At 51.4% G+C, this 21,587-nt stretch overlaps 9 protein-coding genes across 9 annotated transcripts; 4 read left to right on the top strand and 5 right to left on the bottom strand.

Moving 5' to 3' along the window:
• Nucleotides 1-110: 110 nt before the first annotated feature.
• On the bottom strand, nucleotides 111-3,878 carry SCP_0607430 (hypothetical protein; the record flags this gene model as incomplete). Its single annotated transcript, XM_027759875.1, has 2 exons — nucleotides 111-258; nucleotides 3,835-3,878. 2 exons carry the CDS (start codon nucleotides 3,876-3,878, stop codon nucleotides 111-113), a joined length of 192 nt encoding a protein of 63 aa, XP_027615676.1.
• A 1,349-nt stretch (nucleotides 3,879-5,227) lies between these two features.
• On the top strand, nucleotides 5,228-5,625 carry SCP_0607420 (hypothetical protein; the record flags this gene model as incomplete). The annotated part of the gene is made up of 3 exons (XM_027759874.1): nucleotides 5,228-5,323; nucleotides 5,385-5,422; nucleotides 5,478-5,625. The coding sequence occupies 3 exons, from the start codon at nucleotides 5,228-5,230 to the stop codon at nucleotides 5,623-5,625; spliced, it is 282 nt and encodes a 93-aa protein (XP_027615675.1).
• A 1,003-nt stretch (nucleotides 5,626-6,628) lies between these two features.
• On the bottom strand, nucleotides 6,629-10,209 carry SCP_0607410 (General alpha-glucoside permease; the record flags this gene model as incomplete). The annotated part of the gene is made up of 23 exons (XM_027759873.1): nucleotides 6,629-6,631; nucleotides 6,682-6,705; nucleotides 6,760-6,792; nucleotides 6,845-6,874; nucleotides 6,932-7,037; nucleotides 7,111-7,151; nucleotides 7,219-7,280; nucleotides 7,337-7,351; nucleotides 7,403-7,437; nucleotides 7,495-7,521; nucleotides 7,940-8,014; nucleotides 8,070-8,192; nucleotides 8,247-8,372; nucleotides 8,426-8,460; nucleotides 8,518-8,673; nucleotides 8,736-8,896; nucleotides 8,949-9,175; nucleotides 9,232-9,297; nucleotides 9,348-9,357; nucleotides 9,420-9,515; nucleotides 9,569-9,693; nucleotides 9,756-9,922; nucleotides 9,979-10,209. The coding sequence occupies 23 exons, from the start codon at nucleotides 10,207-10,209 to the stop codon at nucleotides 6,629-6,631; spliced, it is 1,974 nt and encodes a 657-aa protein (XP_027615674.1).
• Nucleotides 10,210-12,567: 2,358 nt separating this feature from the next.
• SCP_0607400 (hypothetical protein) lies at nucleotides 12,568-12,901 on the bottom strand (the record flags this gene model as incomplete). Its single annotated transcript, XM_027759872.1, has 2 exons — nucleotides 12,568-12,610; nucleotides 12,669-12,901. The coding sequence occupies 2 exons, from the start codon at nucleotides 12,899-12,901 to the stop codon at nucleotides 12,568-12,570; spliced, it is 276 nt and encodes a 91-aa protein (XP_027615673.1).
• A 108-nt stretch (nucleotides 12,902-13,009) lies between these two features.
• On the bottom strand, nucleotides 13,010-13,915 carry SCP_0607390 (hypothetical protein; the record flags this gene model as incomplete). Its single annotated transcript, XM_027759871.1, has 4 exons — nucleotides 13,010-13,205; nucleotides 13,276-13,559; nucleotides 13,618-13,691; nucleotides 13,750-13,915. 4 exons carry the CDS (start codon nucleotides 13,913-13,915, stop codon nucleotides 13,010-13,012), a joined length of 720 nt encoding a protein of 239 aa, XP_027615672.1.
• A 1,047-nt stretch (nucleotides 13,916-14,962) lies between these two features.
• On the bottom strand, nucleotides 14,963-16,179 carry SCP_0607380 (hypothetical protein; the record flags this gene model as incomplete). The annotated part of the gene is made up of 3 exons (XM_027759870.1): nucleotides 14,963-15,484; nucleotides 15,582-15,728; nucleotides 15,802-16,179. The coding sequence occupies 3 exons, from the start codon at nucleotides 16,177-16,179 to the stop codon at nucleotides 14,963-14,965; spliced, it is 1,047 nt and encodes a 348-aa protein (XP_027615671.1).
• A 916-nt stretch (nucleotides 16,180-17,095) lies between these two features.
• SCP_0607370 (hypothetical protein) lies at nucleotides 17,096-17,729 on the top strand (the record flags this gene model as incomplete). The annotated part of the gene is made up of 2 exons (XM_027759869.1): nucleotides 17,096-17,179; nucleotides 17,229-17,729. 2 exons carry the CDS (start codon nucleotides 17,096-17,098, stop codon nucleotides 17,727-17,729), a joined length of 585 nt encoding a protein of 194 aa, XP_027615670.1.
• A 99-nt stretch (nucleotides 17,730-17,828) lies between these two features.
• SCP_0607360 (hypothetical protein) lies at nucleotides 17,829-18,625 on the top strand (the record flags this gene model as incomplete). Its single annotated transcript, XM_027759868.1, has 3 exons — nucleotides 17,829-18,231; nucleotides 18,290-18,463; nucleotides 18,519-18,625. The coding sequence occupies 3 exons, from the start codon at nucleotides 17,829-17,831 to the stop codon at nucleotides 18,623-18,625; spliced, it is 684 nt and encodes a 227-aa protein (XP_027615669.1).
• A 195-nt stretch (nucleotides 18,626-18,820) lies between these two features.
• On the top strand, nucleotides 18,821-19,555 carry SCP_0607350 (hypothetical protein; the record flags this gene model as incomplete). Its single annotated transcript, XM_027759867.1, has 1 exon — nucleotides 18,821-19,555. The coding sequence occupies one exon, from the start codon at nucleotides 18,821-18,823 to the stop codon at nucleotides 19,553-19,555; it is 735 nt and encodes a 244-aa protein (XP_027615668.1).
• Nucleotides 19,556-21,587: the final 2,032 nt, after the last annotated feature.

Below are 21,587 nucleotides of genomic sequence, written 5' to 3'. Positions count from 1 at the left end.
TCTAAGGGAAATTTTCTTCTTACAGGCCAGTCTTTCAAACAATATCTTTAATCGTTCAAGCCAGTATGATCACCGGCACCTCAAACGGCGGGGATGCCACGAGTCGTGCGCTAGGCACCCCTCTCCTCAAACCAGTTGGTTTGTAAGGCGAACGTCTCCCGGATTGTCATTCCGCCCACCATATTTCGTGAGCTTTGTAAAACCTGAACAACCGGCTCCTGACCTTGGTCCTTGATGATTACCATGGCTATTATGATTCTGCGCTTATCTTTAGTGACGCTTCATCTTACGAACACGCTACGGAAACATTATATCTTACATAGAACCATGGAATTCATAGAGCAGTCATGTAGTACATACAACATGCGCGAATACATCTACCTCTCCCTGCGTCAATTGATAACGAAAGCGCCGATCTCCCGACTGAAGTTACTCACAACACAACGACCGCCGCACCCCATCCAGAAGAAATCGAAGAGCACCCAGCGTCGAACGGGCGCGTCAAGTCAGACAAAGGGAAGCGTAGAGTATGCTGAGCGTCATTCCAGAGGTCGCGCGAACATACAACTATCGGTGGGCGCCGAACAGGATGGGAGCGGGGACGGGAACAGGGAACAGAGGACAAGACCGGGCGGAGACGTCAACGCCGTAGGCATCACTGCGATCACGATACGCGCAAGAACAGCACGAGAGTGCGCAAGACCAGTTGGTGGCGGTGTATCGGGAAGGAATTGTAAGAGCACATAGATGAAGCTGGCGCGGCGGTGGTACCGGACGCAGGAAGAGGCCAGCTGGAGTAGGGAGTAGGAGTGCCTGTGGAGGACATCGGACAAAGCTGGGGGCACACAGCGCGGCCGAACGGGTGGCGGCGACGGACTGAGGCGGTTATGGATGGCAAGAGAGGTTGCATGGAATGGCAATGCTGAGATCCCAAAGGACGCCGTATGCTGGCACCATACAACATGACACTGGCACCGAATATTAAGAGTGTCAGTCATTTTGATCACCAAGCACGGGCGAGAGGTGCGGGTCACAGGCAAGGACGAGGACGAGCGAGCCGGAATGGGGGAAAGGACATCAACCGCAGATGGGGCCGAGGGTTGGTCTGAGAGTGACGGAGAAGTCCTCGAGGGCAATGGGGGATTGTTGTCTGTGTCGTGGTAATCATCTGCACCACCATGGCGGTGGTCTGAGGTGCTGAGGGACGGGAAGTATGTGGAGTGGATCCGACCGCCGAGACGGGAGGGGCTATCGAGAAAGGAATCGTATCCATCAATCGGTTGGTCCAGGAACGTATCCCCGACAAATGGGCGTCCCCCGTGGAGGGATGCGTATGACGTGCATACGCATCTACGACCACATCCCCCGCGTCAGACTCCACCGCTTTGCTGGTTCGCCTAGGCTTGCGTCTCGTTGGTGCACGACTCGCACAGAAGTTGCCTTGCGTGAGCTCTCCACATACATCGGCATCAATCCACGTACACACACATGGATCGAGACAGGAATCAGATGGCGTAAAGGCCCGCTAGCAAAACGACTAGCTGACGGCCTGGAGATCCACCGCAGGTACAGACGCAGTGCGCGCGCAATTCGCGACCAGTTTGCTGTATAGCGCCGGTCGCCCTCCGTCCGATGAATTTCTCGACATGTCTGCCCTGGACTCATGCACTGATGTCAACGGACGCGGTTCTCTCTTCCTCCCACTATTACTACCAGATAACAGTGGATGGCCTCGAGGCGCTGCAATGGCCGGCACGTCAATTGATGCGCAAGGAAGGAGTTGGGGCAAACTGGGAATTGTTTGGCGGTGTGGACGCCGGATATCGCAAGACAATACCGGTGGATATTGCCCGGGGTAGATGTTCTGTAACAAGTGGTTCAACAAGCTCGCAGATGTCTACGCTTGAGCGCGCGCTTCCACTGCTGCGATCGCTTATCCAAGGAGGAGATGGTCGACGAGGATATAAGAACCCTGGACGGGCGTGACCGACCACGACGACATCTGAGGAGGTGTCAGGAAGAGTTGGATCCGGCCAACACCTCCGAGGGATCGCGGCACACGAAGCGAACCCACAGGCTCCGGGCAGGCGCTCTGGCACGAGTGGCACCAAAGGCTGTTTTCCATCCTTGCCTGTGCTGACGGAAAAAGCGAGAGGAATGTGAACAGGCTGTAGACGATACGGTCGCGCGCACTTCCGCGGCGAGGGCGTATACTGCTTCTACAGCTAACGCAGAGGATCGGTGCCGAGCCGCGGATCGACCAAAGCAGGGAAGCTCCGGGATCACACAGATGCATCTAAAATCAACCAGAAATCAACGGAGTTCTCGACAACGCAGCAATGGAACGTACCATCTCAGATGTGCATCACGCGGCTCAAGGCACGTTCGGCTCTGCGCGAGGACGTCTTCGCCGGACGATGCGCGCGCGAAGACGGAAAGGGTTAGAAGACACCAAAAGACCCTGGAGGGGCCAAGATCTCTTGGATAGGATCGGGGACCGCTGTGCGGGAAGCGCGTCCCTGGTGCTCGAGGTGAGCTTTTCGGTGGCAACGACAGCACTAGAGGCCATCTATATCCATGCCGGGATGAACGAGGGGGCGGGGGTGGAACGAGCGCGAGGGTGCACGAGCGCAGCTGGAGCGAATGGGAGGGGGCGGAGCGGAGTCTGACCGGGCTCGCGCGAGGAACCGGCGCGGCTGGGGAGCCATCCTGGCCTCCGACTGAACCAGGAGGGCGCATCGACCGACACGTCACGCATCATGTTGGATGTGCACTGTGACATCCACGGCACCACAGCACAGCTTGAGGTTGCAGGCTAGCTGCATCTAGAATAAAAAGGTGAAAGGGTCATTAAAATGGAGGTGAGAAGGAAATGTCAAGAAGTATAATAGGAAGACCCGGCCTGGGGCTTGGACTGCCAGACAGTTTTAAAAAAATAACATGAGAAGGGAACATTAAGCATAAAAATTAAACTGGGGTAGTGAGAAGGGAACGTTAAGAATAAAGATTAAAAGGGGGCGGTGAGAAGGGAACGTTAAGAATAAAATTAAAGAGGGGTGGTGAGAAGGGAACGTTAAGAATAAATGTTAAAAAAGGGCAGTGAGAAGGTAACGTTAAGAATAAAAAGAAAAAGGGCTTGTAAAATAACAAATAACGGAGAAAAAGACAAAAAGAAAAGAAAAGAAAAAACCCTCGGGTCTACATTGAATGCAAACCTCGAGGTCCTCAAATCGGCGCGTCAAGCGTCGGTGCGAACACCGCTGGCAAGGCCCACCGTGAGATAGGCTGCTCTAGGCAGCTATAAGACGGCGGTACACGCGCTGTATACAGCGGCGATTGCCGCCTCCGGCATGACTAACAGTTCCCATGAACGAGGGACGGCTACTCCGTCCGGGCCCATGTAACCCAGGTACGGCGGGTCTAAGTAGTCGGTCGACGTCAGTGAATGGTCGATACCGGCTCTTGCATGCTTCGGTTACAACAGGGCTAAGTAGTCGGTCGACGTCGGTGAATGGCCGACACCGGCTCTCGCGCGCCTCTGGAGGGAGGTACGCGTGGTTACATGGGAATGAAGAGCAGGGACTGAGTCGTTTAATGTGTCGATGGCGGGTATCTCCCAGGATCGGTGAGATAGACATGGCGCGCGCAGTAAAGGCTGGAGAGAAAGAGGGATCAATGAGTGACGTGGATAGCTCGTAAAGGTGAAACATGTGCACACCGAGCTGGTCGCACAGAATGGGATTGACAATTTTTGATGCGTGGAAGTCGTCTTGTAGGTGAAGAAAGGTTGGTAAACGGGGGTAAACGGGAGAAAGGCCTGATCTTTATACTTACCCAACCAATCGAAGGCCTCGTGGCACAGTTCGCATCGAGGCCATATTCCTGTGTTATGATAGAACGGCTCGATAGTATATTAGAAGATGGCAATCAGAGACGGCCAACTGTCCCGGAGCGAGCACCGTTCACAAATCGAATTTCACTGATAGTCCAGTTCAAGAATCTGGGGTTCGAACGCTCGGGCTCAGCGCTCCTCGTTCTGCCTTCATGAAGCTTGAAACAGTACTTGTTGCCCGACGATCATGTGTGATAGTAGGACACGATACGTCGTCTTGAGTCATCTTATTTATGCAGCAACGAGAGACGACTCAATATACTGTACTATTTCGACCAACTGTTCAGTCACGCATCACGCAACCCTCTGAACTGGGCTCTGAGTTCAAAAGTCACGCATCACACACGTCTCCGAACTCAACCGAAGGTCAGTTCACCGCTTTCCCACGCCTTCTAAAGCCAGTAAGCGCCCACTACGACCTGAACTGAACCTTTTGTCACCAGTCATAGCAACCTCTGAACTGTTGAGCTGGCCGAACTGAGCATCACGCGTCACAATGCCTGAACAGTTGGTCGAAATAGTACAGTATCTAGAAATCGTGAGCAGAATGATGTACAGCGGCTGGATACAAGCTCTGGTTATATTGGAACGATTCAGAGGTCAGCGCCAATTCACTGGCCCGACTTGAACATGGAGAATACTGTAGGGTTTCGACCAATCCGGACAGGTTTTGCCTTTTTTGGATGGTTCGATAAATCTCAATAAATCTCAAATCGAGAAAAAATTATTGGCGGGGTCGTTGAAAATCCGTGTGACCTGTGACCGTCCGGATTGGTCGTAAACCTACAGTAAGCGCTCTCTGTCAGTTCTGTTGCTGCCTCTTCCATCGAGCTCGTCGTCGACAGACCAAATATTGGTTCTCGCCACAGGGCGATTCTCCGACCGCCGCTCAAGCTAGTACGATTAGTCTGGACCATCTCTGCCAGGATTCCATCGCTGCGTCTGATGAGTGGCACGCCTCGCTGCAGCCACGGGGGGGTCCATCGCCATCGATGCTGGGCTCAGGGCTCTTTACACGTTTGTTCTCCTTCGTTCCAACGCCCCTCGCAAATCCCCGAACCACCCCCCCATGTGAGTGGAATTGATTATCGCAGAGGCTAAGTAATCGTAACGTGTCAAGGTCGAGACTCCTTCCCTCAGCTACGGCCACCAGCATGAATATCCAAGGTCTCTCCTACTCAGCTGTCTTGTCTACATGTGAGCCGTGACTCAGGAGACATTCAAGAACCAGCATTCATATCAACACAGGGACTAGGGACTCGAGTCTTCCCATCGTGTCGCACTGATTATCATGCTTTGTAAGAGACGGTTCAACGGAACTTACGTAGGCCTCGCATGCCGCCCTGGCCGCAATTCACACGCAATTCACAAGGCACGCAAGGCTCCTTCACGGTCCCAACCATCGGGTTTCGGGCTGTCAAAACGTGCGCGGTGAGAAACCCCATTCTTCAGCTGCGCATGCCGTGCGTTCTACTAACCAATGCAATATAAGGCGAATCGAACGATGAGGCGAAATTCGAAACACTCGAGGTAAGTGACAATCATAGCATTTCGACGTATGAATATTCCGACCTATGGGTTGCAGACGGGAAAGTTGGGCGGTACGGACAAATTCAGACCATACGGGAGCCTCAGGTTCCGACTCTGGCCGCCACTTAAATGCCTTTCACTGCACCTCACTGGCGAACGAGACCTCGTCTTCCGGCGACAGCTCTTATGCAGTATGGACGTAGAGCTTGCCAATGCGAGGACGAGACTCCATCTCTTCTCAGTGGAAATGTGACATATTGGTACAGGGACACAATTTGACAGCGAGGAATGTTTGCAAGTTCGAATATGCCGCTTCACGAAATTGATCCCCAGAATTTCCTGAGGGACGATGAGGATGTCTCACCGCATTCATTTCTGGAGGTAGATCTTCCCAGGGATCTATACGGTGAGACGTCCTCCCAAAGTAATCTCAGACGGCATGCAGTTTCTGCCCGTACCGGTTTCATGAATGCATCCAAAATTTCTGGCTGCAGATTTCGAGACGTGGCTCGACGTTCATCGACTATAGTGATAATGTACGACTCGATCCATCCGATACCACAGGAGGTATCTTATGACCTTGTCCTCGAGTATTTCAGCGCGACCCTTCTTCGTCGCTCATATACTGCAGGGAATGAAATTTTCATTATTCCATCCGGCTTCAACACTCTCGTAGCATGGTGTCTGAACAGGTGCCTGCGGTGCTGATATACCTGCCCCTCAACGACCTGCGTCATTTGTTCGACCCCGAGATTCGGAAGCCGTAAATCATGGACGTTCAACGTTCAACGGCCATTACACAAGCCCTATCGCGAGGCTATCGTGAGTTTATTGTTATCTTTGTAGGAACGACGATACTTCGAGTTGACAAGCCTATGACGTCTGCGTTTCGGAGTGGAATATTTAGGCGTTACGAGGGTCCTTCCAGGGTGCCTTTAGTAGTAAACTGCGCACATGTACGACAACAGTGATAAGACCAGACGACGAGCGATCCATTGTGTATCGCAAGTCTCAGATGACGAGTTGAGCCGGGCATGATAACAAGAATCATGTCGTGACGCTCAGCCTTGGGACTGGGGGCGAGGTAATCTTCCCTTCATGGCCCGGCGGCTAGTCAACGGCGGTAGTACACAGACAGTAGATCATGAAATATACCATGCATCGGGGAACAAATGCCAAGTACCGTCTTGGTAGAAGAACCTCAACTCACTGCGGAGAGTATTTTAACAGATACTGGGATCAAGGCATGTACTACGTACCTCTTTCGGAGGGTGAAGATACCACTGCATGACGATCAGAGGGATGTCGAACAGAGAGTGGCCGTGCACATAATTTACCGAAGTATAAGGCTTAACACGATTGGGATGTGCCTGGTTAGGGAATATATGAAGTCCTGTCCGGCGAAATATCATGGCATCGAACCTGAGCATATACCAGTGAAAGCGAAGATCCCTACAGAAAGATCGCTGTGAGCATAACACAACTTTAAGAACGTAACGGCGTGTTTACCCAGGAGCTTCCGAAAACGTGCCATTTGTCGATATTGAGTAGCTCGCGAATTCTTTCAATGTCCTTGACAAGGTCCCATGTGGTGTTCTCCTCCGTGACAGCAGATCTTGATTGCATCACATCATCACGTTGAGGAGAGCCAACCTTGGGTCAACGGCTGCTTGTTATCAGATACTCACGGTGTGGACATTCCTGCGCCTCTTTGGTCAAGGAGAACAATCTGCAGACACAACGCGTTGTTGCCAGTGGCCAATGCAGAGAAAAATATGGTTCATTCATCATCGCACCTTGTATTTTGCTGGGTTGAAGAATGAACGATCCTTGGCGTCCGACCCAGAGCCGGGACCACCTAACAGAAAAGAATCGAAGTTGGATCAAGCTTCCTACTCACCCTGGCAGGCGCACCGTGAACGAAGACGACTGAGGAGCATATTAATATTTACGAACAATCTGCCGCATGACTCAGCCTACCTGGAGATCCCTCCTTGTTTCCGCTCACTTCGTAGCTAGATCCAATATCATCATGATGCAAGCAGTGCAATACGCTAAGCGAGAGGACGCACTGGCTGAGAGGATATGTATCTCCGACACTTTGAGCCTCCCGGTCTCATATGGCTCTCTAGGAGGATACATCTTGCAGGTTGCTGGGCTCTCAGATAGCTGGTGGGATATGTAGCAACAGAAAACAAGGCAGAGACTTGAATGTGGAAGATCGTATGCAATCTATACCTTCCGAGTCCTTACTAGAACGCCAGCGGATCTGTGGGACACATCTCATCTTGACGCGAGGTCGATGGAGATCGCCTTATCGCTAAGAGACTCGGAAGTTGTAGTACGTGATATATCATGCATCATACTTACTCCGCAGATTGCTAGTGACCGAAAATAAAAGTACCCATTCGGAAATTCCCAGTCATCACAGCTTTCAGTTGTACAAGTATCGTCGTAAAGCGTTTACAAAAGCGCGTATCTGCACGGTGGTCGTCATGTCATCATGCCTTCACCTACTGCGCTTCCTCCTCCTCAAGATTTATTGACTGGAAATGACGCGCAGAGATGCCACGTTCGAAGAGTGTATCGATCCTGTGATGCGCGGTTCACCGCGTTCGACGGAGGTCGGATAGCGAAGTGTACTCACTGATCTACGGTGAGGCCCTTGGTCTCAGGGATATAGAACCACGCCCAAATCGTGCCGATTGCAGCGAGACCCCCGAAAATGAAACCGACCTTGCCACCCAAGTTGGCCTCGTCGGGGTTCACGCTGTCGGAGGTCAGTATCGTGAGAGATAAATGCTACTAAACTGCAGTCACTAACAGGTAGGGGATGACAATGTTGGCCACCATGCCGCACAATGAATTGGTCAAAATACCAAGACCAATGGTCTTAGACCTAAGTTTCGCACTAGAGACTTCAGCGAAGATAACGTAGCCGAGAGGACCACTGCACAGAGAAGTCAGAAACCACGGACATATGAGCCGTACTATTGGACGCACATGCCCGTCTGATAGATGAAGTTATACACTAGAGTCTACCGATGGAAGTGATTCATTCGTCAGAGTTTTTGGATAAATGTCAGGAAACTCACGAAGATAGACATAGCCCACTTAGCACCCTGGGAGGTAGGAATAGATAGAAACCCAATGAGGAAGAGTACGACTGTGCACGCCAGCATGGTCCAGTTAAAGATGAAACGACGTCCATATCGGTTGACGGTATAAAACGTAAGCAAGTTACCGACGACCTGCAAAATTCATACTTCTGGTGAGTGAAATGAGAGTACAGAAACATAGCGCAAATACATACTCCGAGAGCGGTGACGCCGACACCCAGCTGGAATGCCTTACTATCCGCGAAACCTGCTAATTCAAAGAAGTACGTGCTGAAACTGAGCACAAAGACGATACCGGCTGCCTGCTGGAGTACAAACACCATGGATGCAATGATGGTACGCCTGAGATTGACACCTAGAAGTCTGGTTAGTATTTCTGTTCTCGAGACATGTCAAACATCACGAACCTCTGAAGCAATCCATGTACGTCGAATTCACAGCATACGTCTCCTCAAGCTCGATCGTCTCACAGATCTGATGCAATTGCAGATCGATATCGGTGCTGTCACCAGCTAGCCGGATGATCACCTTGCGTGCATCTTCCACACGGCCCTTGCGCACAAGCCACCAAGGTGACTCTGGAGCGAAAGGAAGACCAGCCAGAAGGATGGCAGGGAAGATCCATTGCAACGCACTGTGGGACTGAGCGTAAGAGAAAGCGTCAAAAACTAGGAAGCTTGCCGAACATACAAAGGCAACCTGTAAGCGTAGGCACTCGAGAAGTTGCCAGTACCCTCAATGACACCGTTGGACATGCTGTGAGACACGGTTACAAGGGATATCTTACAAGCATTTGTTCCGCTCACAATTGACCAACTATTTGGAGCTCAATAATGTTAGATGCTACTCTCGTCACTGACCCACATTTCCGCACTCACGATCAATCCACAAGTTGACCGACGCAGTAGTGATTCCACGAAGTGCCAAAGGAGACACTTCGGCGCTATAGGCACTGGCACCGGATACATACATGCCTATGGAACAACTAAAATGAATGATAATCGTCTCTGAAGTGCACGAGACTTACCTAGCGCATAGCCATTGATGAGTTTGCCTGCAAGGAGCATTCCATTCTTGTGCGGAGGGGTGAAGAATTGAATGAATATTCCGGTAATGGACACTAAGCAACAAAGAGCGACGGCACCACGGCGTCTACGATGGACGAATGGAGAGATGAATAACGGCATAAATGAGTGAGAAGCGCCGAGTCTCACCCAAATTTATCGGATATGTAACCGAGCGAGAAACCGCCGAACATACTCCCAATAGAACTGACACTGTTAAATGAGCTCTGCCATCTAGCAGCCAGGACCCATCCACCATCCGCCTCATATCCGAAGTCCCGTCGGAAAGATGGAACTGACAAAAGACCTCCACCAACCTGCAAGTCCAGACCTCGAACTCACCAGTAACCAGCTACATTCAGTACATTCTCACCTGTGAATCATAACCCGAGAGCAAGGCACCCATGCACATGAATATACTCCAGAAGAATGCCCGCCAGTAGGTACGGATGGCTTGTAGAGGCGTCAGGGCACGTTCTGTCGCCGCTGCCTGGGCCAACGCGGTCAGATTCCCATATTGTTTCCCCTTTTTCTCAAAGCTTGCTGCATCTTCAAAACGACTGGGATCTCCTTCGGCTTTCTCGAGGACTGCGGCAGAAGACATGTTGGAGCCAGAAAACGCTGGTGTCGAGCCCGTGGGTTAGGCTAGGGAAAGAAGTCTGGGGAATCATTTGCGGGACTCTTAACCAGCATCCTTTATGCGCGCTTGCGGAACTAGGATGCCAGTCGAATCTATAAACGTGGCGTCTATTCGTATGATGCTCGACCGCACCGCTGCGCCATGCGATGAGTTCCTGAGGAACGGTGTTACCGTAGGATGCGTGCGCATACAGGTCACAAGGGACACCTTCTTTCTCAACGCTTCCTGGTCTCGTACAGTTGCAGTAAATATAGCACCCACGGGAACAAATCAGGATAATCAGAGAAGTCACGATGGTTAAATGGCGCGCCTTTAGGTAGCATTCCTACTCATCATGAAACCAACCGCCGTGCAATCGCCCACAGGCCGGAAGAACTCTGCGTCGACTCGGAGGGCGACCTGTCATTCTTTACGCAGGTCGCGTGCACACATCCAATGTCTTTCGTGCTGCCAGTGGCTATAACGAAGGCTAGCCTAGTACTTGTAAGAAAATCTGTTTGCGGCCCGGTAAAACATGCGACGAGAATGCAAAGAACTTTCGGATGCTCGATGTTACGGTACCGAGAGTTATCGCCTATGAAGAGTCGGTATTCAGGTGACTAAGGGAAGTGTTCCGGGGAAAGTGTGCATAGCGGACAAATAGATGGTGGTATCCATTTCTAATTCGCATGATGGGCCAGTGCGAACCGCAGGAAGTCCCGGCATCGGGCAGCGCCATCAAGTACAATAGCACAACCAACAGAAGTACTTACAGGAGGAGTGGCGATCGTCAAGCGATTGTTCAACAGTAAATATCGGAGAAAATTCCTGAGATCTAGGAGAGCATCAGAATTTCAACAACAATGTACCTACATCAAAAGATTCGTGTTATCCAACCAATGTCCAGCAGACCATTACACCGAAGACTTCTGGGCATACCAATGCAGTTCAAGGCTAGCCCTGTGGACAGTTGTGTTGCCAGTGGCGTGATAGAGCGGCGACACAAAGGACGATAAGATTAGAGACTGGCATACGATGAAAGATAAATCGAGATATGCATCCGCCACCAAGTTGCCCAAAGTACTACACTCGAATCTGCCGGTTATCAGAGAACGACAAAATTCAATACAGTACTGAGTGAACACTGATCAACATTTTGGCATCTTGAAGTAGTAGTGAGAACTTACTGCGACCTCTGGACTTACCAACCACCGAAACTACAGCATGCCAATCTTGCTACTTTTGCACAAGCAGCAACAGACGGTGCAGCGACGATAAAATTCTCCGACGATCAGCGGGAGCGTACAATATCTACTGCGGGAAAATTCCGTCGGCAATCTCCGAGATGGCCAGCTGAATTACACCGCAATACAACGACAGCATTGACTCTGCACCGTTATGTTAAACAGTCCGAGGGTTTTCCAAAACGTTTCCATTTGGACGACGATTTGCATGCTGAATGGAATCATCGTGATCCGATGGGCCATGAAAGGCACTAGTGTAAGTGGACTGGCATACCGTATCAAACTCGGATCAGTATGTTGTAACATTTGAATTCAGGAGAAAGCCAAGTCTGCTGGAAACCAGATATATGCATCTCAGCTGGCTGTCTGGGACACTATATAGTTCGTCTGACTTTGCGCCGTCTGCGGCAATCCCGTTTCCCTTTCTGGTGCACAATTCCAACCTGCCAGTAGTAGCTATTGGGTCGGCTGTTACGCCCGTCCGGCGGCATGCTAGCAGACATCTCAGATAGAATGTGGACTACACTGTGTCTTCGGCGATCTCTCTCCAATGTAGCTCCATCAGAAAATTTTAATATCTTGTCTTTCACGGTCTGGTGAAGTGCGGGGTACGCTACTGCCGGTGGTGTCATTGGGATTATGGTATCCTGTGGTTATACAGCGCCATCACCGTATTTTACTCCCGCCAATCTACCTTTGTGGGCATGCGTCTCCCGCGCCTTTTGCATACGAGGACGTTTCTGTCGGCGCGCTGGCGCTCGTCGGAGTCGTCTCAATCGCAGATGGGTTGGTTCTTTCTGAGCACACCATGTCTTCAGTGTGCCACAGTACGACGCGATATGGATAATCACTAATTAGCCGTCCCACGTACTGACCTTCCACATTTGGTAGGGAAGTGACTACATGCGAACGAGCCATATTCTCGTCCACCTGGTTAGACAGTACTATAGCTAATCATTTCCTTGTTGAAGATTGACTTTACAGTTGGCCTTAGAATTAAACAACAACTCGGACACTTCCCTGGGTCGGAAAGTTTCTATTATGGTTCTACAAGACAATAGGAGCAATATCTTCGGAACTGATCGACAAACCACTGATTTCACAACGAGTACAGTTTTTCTGAAGTCCTATCCCAACAATACCTGCAGGTCGATTCAGCTTTGCATAAATGATAAATTCGAGGCCAAATACTGTACAAACCTGATGAGGACCAACTTCTCAAACTCTTTCCTCGCCTCGCTCCGCACCATCTTACCGTTCTCATCTTGGACGTCGGCATACTCACTTAGCCCCAATTTCTCGTCGTACGCACGACGTAGCTCCAGGGCGATCGCCCAGAGATGACGACGTACACGCATGCTCGCCGAGCGGTGCACATGCGACAGGTACAGCATCCAATCGCCATCGTACGGTGACTCCTGTGCGTGCGCCATAGGCACAGGCGCCTGCCCGTTCTTGGCGCGAAGCTCGGCCTCTCGGGCATATTCGTGCGCAAGTGGCACTGCCCACCCAAGGGCGAGCACACGGACTCGTGCATGCGGCTAGAAAGTAGTTAGAGCATGACGCCGCAGCGAACGACAGGTGGACAGAAAGAGCACAAAGGAGGCATCTGAAAGGTAGGAAAACAAGACGTGCAAGATGTCCACGAGTTCAATAGTCAAGATATCGCTCGTAGCAGTGGGCGAAGGCTCGAAGTTGAGGCGTTCTGCGGTAACTGTGGGTCCGAACCTCGGGAACCTGAGGAGACGTTGTTAGAGTGCTCGCGAGATAAATTAGAAAGACGCTAAAGCCGAGATAGATGACGTACACATCTGGTCGGTTCAGCATCCACCCAAGGTTGTTGGACATGAAGGCGTGCCAGTTGAACTCAATACGCTCTTTGTTATTGAGCGCCCAGAATGGGCGAAGGTCGACTTTGTGCCCGACGCCCTCATAATCGACGCCAGATAAACGACCACCTTGAGCTCCCATCATAGGGCGACCGAGAACCTTCTCAATCTGGCAGAGGTCCGTGTACGCTTGAAGGGAGTCATCTTGGGCGTCGAACGTCGCCCGGACGATTGTGGCGCAAACAGTGTGGCACACCAAGATCTTCGAGAAGAACAGTCAGGTAAACAAAGAGAAGTCCAGTCAGCACATCGACACGTACAGTTCCGCTCGGTGACTCCCATCGGACGTTGAACACCATCGGGATGGAAGGCATATTGCCGAACGAATTGTTATCTGTATCTTCGCCTGAGCAATCCACAGACAACAGGCAGCTGACAGACATGTTTCTTACCGAGCCACTCTAAAGTGGTAACTGCGCCGGGCACCCAGCTCCCCATGGCCACGCCCCATCGGAAGTAGTTGTACAACTTCTCGTTCAGAATACCTGGCGGAGGTGGATGGGGATACACCGAGATAGGACTAGGTGTGAAGGGGAGACGGCACAGGCTGCACCACATATGTAGTTGGTATCGTGACTATGTCAAGAGCCAAGGAAGTCCTTCGAGAGTGGCGGTAGATAAAAGGACGTCGCGGCAGGTTGGCGCTCTTTATAGGCATACGGAGGCACTTCTCGAAGAGTCGTTTCTCCCCTTATGGTGAATCTGGTACAAAGAAATCGATGAGAGGACTCCTCGCTCTCTGAGACCGGCGCAGCGTGAACCCATCCTGACAGTGACTTGTGGATCCCTGTCAAGTCGACCACTGTCCTGAGGCTCGACGGTCCAGCAGCACCGATCTTGTGATCGACGGTAATTGCGACTGTTGAACGTTAACGTCGAGCACAAGATTTGGCCAAACCAGTTGAGGAGACGGTACTTGGCCTCCATCGCTGAATATTGTAAGAGACTCAGAGACATGGTCAAGGCTTAGACTGGCAGCCACGGCGCTCCCGCCGTCAAGCTCGCTGTCGATGACTCGGATCTAGCCGCGATCACGATGAGCGCTCGTGAGGAGGACGTCGCTCCGACTCTCAAGAATCATATACACCACAATTTGAATCACCCAAGCAATGCAAAGACTGATCATGATATGCAACAAATTATATATAGGACATACGAAATAAATTATGCTCTCATAGATTGCATTGCCCTAGGTAGAGGATGACCGCCGACTTCCGAAACTCCCAAACATTGAACCCACGGCTCTGAATGCCGCTGAAGTTCTTGGAGGTATCGCATCGCTTTCTTTGACGGGAGACAATTCTGTTGGGATGTTCAGACTTCCCTCACTCTGCAGCGGTACCGAGCTTAGAAAGCTGAATATCATAGCTAGAGATCGGAAACGTACCGTCGCGAGCGGATTCCAATCAAACCTCATCGTTGCGACCGTCGGGAGCACGTTGCCAGTGAGTCTCCGCCTCTTGTTCTTAGGAGTGCCATCACCTATAACGACCGCCTCGTCCGAGTGTCGTCCTGTCGCGGTTGCTTGCTCTGTGCCCGACCTGATAGCTTCCGGCGGGCATCCTTCGAGGAAGGTTTCGCTGCGGTAGCAGCTTTGGCCTTGGGTCATACCTTGTTCCTTGTGCCGCTATCCTCGTCCTCGTCCTCGTCACCACTCCTTTTATTAATCCGCTTCCAGGTTGGCTTGGGTTCCTCCACGTCCCCCTCTTCCAGAACCTCGGCCTTCCGCTTGCCCTTTCTGCCGGCTATGCGTTTGTCCTCGATGATCTCAACCTCAACCTCAACCTCAACCTCAACCTCTTCTTCGTCCCTGTCTTTTCTGGGTTTCCTTTCGGCTTTACTTTTGCCTGTCCGTGAGTCTCCGTTCCCATTCTTGCTCTGAGGTTTCGGTTGCCTCTTGGTCTTCTTTGGAGGTTCGACTTCCTCATCGCTGTCGACGTCAAGGTTTCTGGCAAGTTTCAGCGATGTGGAATCAGCCTTCTGGGCTTTGCGCGGCTTGGAACGGCCATTGCGTTTCGGCTGGGGTGAAGGAGAAGGCGCCACAACCACTTCTTCGACTTCATCCACTTCCTTCTCAGATGTTGACGAGAGCTCGCGGACGGGTAGTATGCGCTTCGACTGCTTCATCTTGACAAAATTGATAAATCCTGTAAGATGACCGCACAGGGATCGTTGACCTTCTTGACTGGCTTAGGACTTGATCAAGTGTAGAATGTAGTCCAACCGTAGCCTGCCTCGCTTCTGTCTTCGTCGTGCTCAGATGAGCCTTCAGGGCCTTAATATTTTTCTGCGTATCCTCCAGCTGCGACCTTAGTCCCTTTGCTTCCGCTTCAAGTTTCTCTTCCTTTCCTTGAGCTTTCTCGAGTGCTATCTTTCATGTCACGTCAGCACAACAACCCAGTAATACCCACAAAGCAACATATTCACTGGTTCATCACGCTCACCTTCCACTCGTCCAGTGCTCCCCGGTATTCTTCGTCTTTCTGCTTCCTCTTTTCTGTTGCAGTCTCAGCCGCGCTTTCCAACTCTTCCGCTCGTTCCTCAAGCTCCTTGACCTGCGTCTGCAGCGTCTCCACCTGCACCACAAGTTCCATGCACTCACAGCGGAGAGCGTCTATTTCCGCGCTTTCACGGCTCTCAAGTTTATTCTCGAGTTGCCGGCGGAGCTCAACCACAGTTTGCTCGGCCTCACCGTGCTTCTTCTCCAGCTCCGCGCGGGTGGACTTGAGGCCATCTAGGTGGAGTGTTGTTCGCTCAAGCATGGACTCAGTCTTCTTGGAAGAATCCTCCGAGGCATTATGCTCGGTCTTGAGCCGAGACATGGCGTCCTACAGCGTAGAGTAGGACATAAATCCCTGTAGCAAACTTGTAGATAGGGGAGAATACATTCGAGAGGACGTACCTTAACATCAGCCTTCTCCTGAAGCGCGTCGGTCAAATCTTTTGCAGAGTCGCGAAGCTGTGCCGCAAGGCCTTCGCACCTTGCCTCCAAAGCGCCTGCCACCTCATCACTCAGCTTCTGTCTCTCCCTCTCGACAACACGCTCCGCATCCCCAAGCTCGGCCTCTAACTAGTAACGTCGCGACGCGCTCTTCCAGCTCCGTCTCGCGCAGTTAGAACGTGACTACTAGGCGAAAGCGGCGCTGCAGACGCGCGAGCCGCTCGCGGCGCACTTCCTCCCGTTCCTTGAGCACAGACATGCGCTCGCGGTCGAGCTCGATGGCGGTACGCAGGTGTGCGATACGGTGGGCGGCTTGCAGTGTCTCGCAACCGTCGCCGGATGTAAAGATCAGATAGCACCAAATATTTAAATAAATCAAAAAAACTCTATCGGCTTCATATCGCACCCCCTCAGGATCTATTTCGCTCCGTAGTACGTAGAGCTAACTTCAGCAGGTTGTCTACGGTAGAGGCCGCTCGTTGGTTGCACGTGATTGTTGAAATGCAGGTGGCCGCTTGGCACTCTTACCTCTCCTAACCACTCGCACATCGAATCCTTTGAGTCGTCAATATGCCTAGTTCTCGCCGAACGCAAGTGTGCCGTGCGCGATCAAGAATTGGGGGCTCTACTACTCATTCCCCGGTGGCCACCCCGTTGGCGAAGACAAAGACTTCGTGGCAGGAACCAAATACTGACATATACATTAACATGCGCTATCGCCAATATGCTCAGTCTGCGAAGCGCGCCATGATTGGCCCAATGCCTGTTGATACATGAACTTCCTTCCCGAGACAGACATGTCTATGATGCCACCTACCGCACAAGTGTTCAGTAATGTGCCTGATGGTGCGGAGCATAGGCATCAGATTATTGAGCCACTGGTGAGTCCTGTATCCTTGTCCACAAAGCCAATAAAACAAAGGGTTGCAGATTACCGCTCTTAATGGTACTGGAATGGGCGGGGCTCGGTTTCCCGGATTTATCTTCAAGGACACGTCCGCGTTCGGCCAGAATTGCGGGGAGATAGGATCAATGGCTCCCCATATTTCATGTCTTTCCGAACGAGTGGTTGACTCGGTCCAACAAACATCGGTAGCCAGTTATCTCGCTTACACCGACCTGCACGTTGAAGTTCAACCCCAGTCCGTACTGGACGCTTTCACGGATCCGACTCCCGATGCGGAACGCTCCTCCCATAATTTCTTTCTGAATATCAGTGAGAAGCGAACTCGCCAACGGGCCGAACGGGGGCTGGGGAGGCACGTTGCATGCGCAACCGAGGCGTGCGCTCGTCAGCATCGCAGCTTTTACTTTTCGATCGCACTGTCTGGATCGCACGCCCGACTTATTCGCTGGGATCGTGCTGGAGCGGTCGTCTCAGAATCTATCGACCTGCACAGCGACGCAGAACCCATATGCGAGTTCCTGTAGAGATATGCTCACGCCTCGCTATCGCATCGCGGATATGATACCACAGTGCAGCCTGCGACACAGGAAGAGGAAGGGCTCTTCGAAGACTCATTTACACGCATGGTCAAGTTCCAGCTGAACCTCAACAGCCAGACAGCCCTGGCCGCGGCCGTGGGGGAGCATTATCGGCCGGGAATAGTAGCTGCAGTCACCATGGTTGACAATAGCTCTGTGGAGCATCGATTACTGGTATCACAACCAGTCAGTTCACCTATCTCAATGATGGGTCAAGGAACGAGGTATTACTGGGCTGTAGACGCAGATAGCAGGCAAGTGGTATTTCTCAAGGATACATGGCGCTGGAATGGCAAACGTCAAATGGAGGGTGAGATTTTGGCAGACCTGCATGCGGCTGGGGTACCCAATATCCCTCAGTTGATGTACCACGGAGACGTCCGAGAGCCGCGAACTCAGACGAATGAGATAACTCAACCGGATAATGACGATTTCGAAGCCTGTTGGGGTATGTTTCCACACATTGTCTCTCGGTCATTACGTTGCATGTTGACAATTTATGTCAGCTCTTCAGTACACGCAAACCGACCTATTCTGTCAGGCCCACTGGGTAAGCAAGACTGTGAGCCCCTTTCGCCCTCTCGTGCACTACCGATTAGTTTTTGGGACCGTCGGATATGGGCTGGAGCAGTTCAGAGGAGCACGGGAACTACTTCACGGGACGTATGATGTGTACCAAGGTACGCACCTTGGTCATCTGTCACGAAATGCTCCTTATTCCCTGCAATGCCGTAGCTATGTTAGGTGCTTTCGGTATCGAAGACCCAGCAAAGCGTAGACTACATTGCGACATTAGTCTCAGTAGCATCATCCGTCCAGGGATCCCAACTCAACAGGCATAGTACGGTCTAGGTATCTGATCGATTGGGAAATCTCTTCTTTAATGACAAGCGATGGCACAGCTTGCGATTGCTCACCGGTGAAGGTCATTTCCACATACATCTATACATGCTAATGAACATCTACAGGGTACCTTCCAATTTGTGTCACAGCGCTTGTTGCAGCGGAGTCCTGCTGCTCATGCGATCCAGGACGATATGGAATCTCTCCTCTATGTCGTGCTGTACTGCAGCTTACTATGGCTGGATCACAATCAGTCGCTGCAGGACCTGGCAAGTCGCGTGTGCGCCATCTTCGGCAGTTTCAACACCTTCGATCACGCTGAAGAATTTCGAAGTAGCGGGGGCAAACTTAAGAATCAATATTATCGTATTTTCACTTCAGGAGTTCGTTTCTCGGATACAGCTATTCAAGAGTGGCTACACGCGGTCATGCGCTTTGACTCGACCTACATGGTTGAGTACCCACGAGATATCGCGCTCGCGAAAGTGTGGGAGAATCCCGCAGAGTTCAATACCTTCTGGACAAATTTTCTCGATGGCCGTACAATATCCAACTGCGACAGAGTCTCGCGACAGTTAGCAGTACCCCGTGAACGCTCCAATTCCTGGAGATTATCAAATGTATTGCCCCCAGCTCCCGTACGACCTCCGCGGAAGAGGCGCGCGATCGCGAGAGATGAACTCGTCCGCGCGAATGCGGAATGTATCATAATCTCAGCACCCTCACTGCCTCGCCCAGATTATACAGGTCCTACCACGCGCTCGATGGTGAAGCGGAGGCGGATTGACGCACCTGAAGTCGGTGCGGGTCCCTCACTAGATTCTGGGATAAACTCCCGAAGCAATCCCCGGTGTTTGAGGCCTCGCCCAGCGAAACCTGACCTCACGCAACAGGGACCCAAGAATGACAGGTCGAGAAAACGAGCCTAGACATATTATTCCCGTGCTTGTTTTTTGTAGTTTAGATTCGACTTTGCATGCCTTTGATCATGTCTAGCATCTCGACGTTTATATGCACTCCCTTCATGCACTCCATTCATCGACGGTGTTCTAGTGACTATGAGTCAGGTTCATGCTTGGTATTGAAGGATCTGACATCGACGAACCCCCTTCAAGGCTGCGAGCAGTTTTTTGCAGCTCGTTGACTATTGTGAGTGTTTTGCGTACGCCAAGACGAACTGATGCAAGATCTTCTCATGGACAACATACTAGGTCATGACCCAGAAACGTATCTCCAGCCCCTTCTCCCTCAGGCTCGTCACTCTCCATGGCCGACGAAGTCTGTTCTCGCCATCTCCTCATTCAATATATGGCCAACAATTGAATGCGATATATTTAAATTTTTGCACTGCACGGGCCAAACTTACCAGCCGTGGCAGGTTCTCTACGGTCATCAGATTCTACATGGATAACTGAATGGATGGCTTTGCTCAAGTCCTGCGCGTCAGTAGTATTTCTCAGTTCCGGCCCTGAGACGAACGGTGGGAGTCGATGAAGCTATGTGGGCGCAATTGTACGAGGACGATCACCGATGTCGATCGCCTGTCATACAGATGTGCGGATCGAATTGTCGATCGCTAGCGGAGGCGTCTCAGGTTGTCGCAGAGCCCCTGTTTGTCGTTAGCCTGGGCATCTTGTCCTTTTTTTCACGATGCGGATAAGCCGAGGGAGCGCATCAATCTCCAGTTAACTTGACGTATATATGTCCGTTTTTGAGCGTCGTCCTACCTGGAAAGGCCCGGAGACAATGCGTCAAAGAAGGCACATGTAAAGCAGATAGTGCTTAAAAATGTAGTGGTCCATGCTGAATCGCGTGTGTTGCTCAACACAGTGTTTCAAGCAGGACTCAGAAAGACCACCGATGCCGACGAGCCGATATGCAACTGCTCTCCCAGCGTTACTTCGAATGATGGTACTGATAGCAAAATTTAGCAAAGTTTGGTCCATTATCTTTAATAGTCTGGAGGGCGAAAAAAGATAATATTCAGGTACCTTGGGCACTAGGTGCATGCAGAGGTACCACAGCGAGCACCAATACTCGTGCAGCGCTGGAGAAGGTCAAGGGGAGATGTGGACGCTCCTGTCCACCTTGCTCCAGAAAGTCATCTGAAATATTGTGTATTCATTGCGACACGGCGGTTACAGCAACTCTTCTAGTAGCTAAATCTTGCATCCTGTTGAACGCAGCACTCAACACCCCGCAGTATCAAATCTATCACGGAACAGACGTCCCCGTGGACTGCCATCCTCAGCCGTGAGCAGACGAATGTCTATCAGAGCTGCGTGGCTTGAGTATGGTCTTTGTTATAGCGACGCATCCTCGCAATGAATTCGTGAGAACGGCGAGAACAAGAACGGGACTCACCAGTGACTTGAGCACATATGCGCCGACTGAGAAGCATAAGCAAACAGCCTAAGTAACACATGCACGCGCGGATAACATGAAGACCATAACTTACCTCAAGAGTATTTTTATGCGAGGAAGGGCTGTATTTAGTATGAGGAAGCAGGGAAAAGCTCGGTGCGAACGAGAGCTGAAATCGACGGCAAGAGATCACATCTCTACACTTACATCTCAGACCATGGCGATACATCCAGACAAGGCAGCGGTTTCCTGTCAATGGAAACACATAAGCATCCCAGTCGGTGGCCAGGGCCATTGAAGCTAGAGTGTTCATAACAATTGTAAGTGCAACTTCAAGTGAACGCTCAGGCACTTCTGGCCGCAGGAAAGACTTCAATCGTGACGGTCACGGTGTGACACTCACCCTCTGCGTGCACTGCTCGACATGACAGTGCTCAATAGCGCACACTGATGACTTGCTCAAGCTTTACTTCCATGCAGACGCAATCTTTCAAATCATAATGAATTCCGGCAACCTCACCTTCGCTCTTTCTCGACCCTGTTTGCAGTCCACTGTCCCGCTGACCGGCGACTTCTCTCAGCAGATTTACAATCCTC

This window comes from Sparassis crispa, assembly GCF_003851025.1.
Source record: "Sparassis crispa DNA, contig_000005F, whole genome shotgun sequence".
NCBI lineage: Eukaryota > Fungi > Basidiomycota > Agaricomycetes > Polyporales > Sparassidaceae > Sparassis > Sparassis crispa.
Note: the sequence above shows the minus strand (reverse complement) of the source record. Positions and strands in the feature narration are given on the sequence as shown.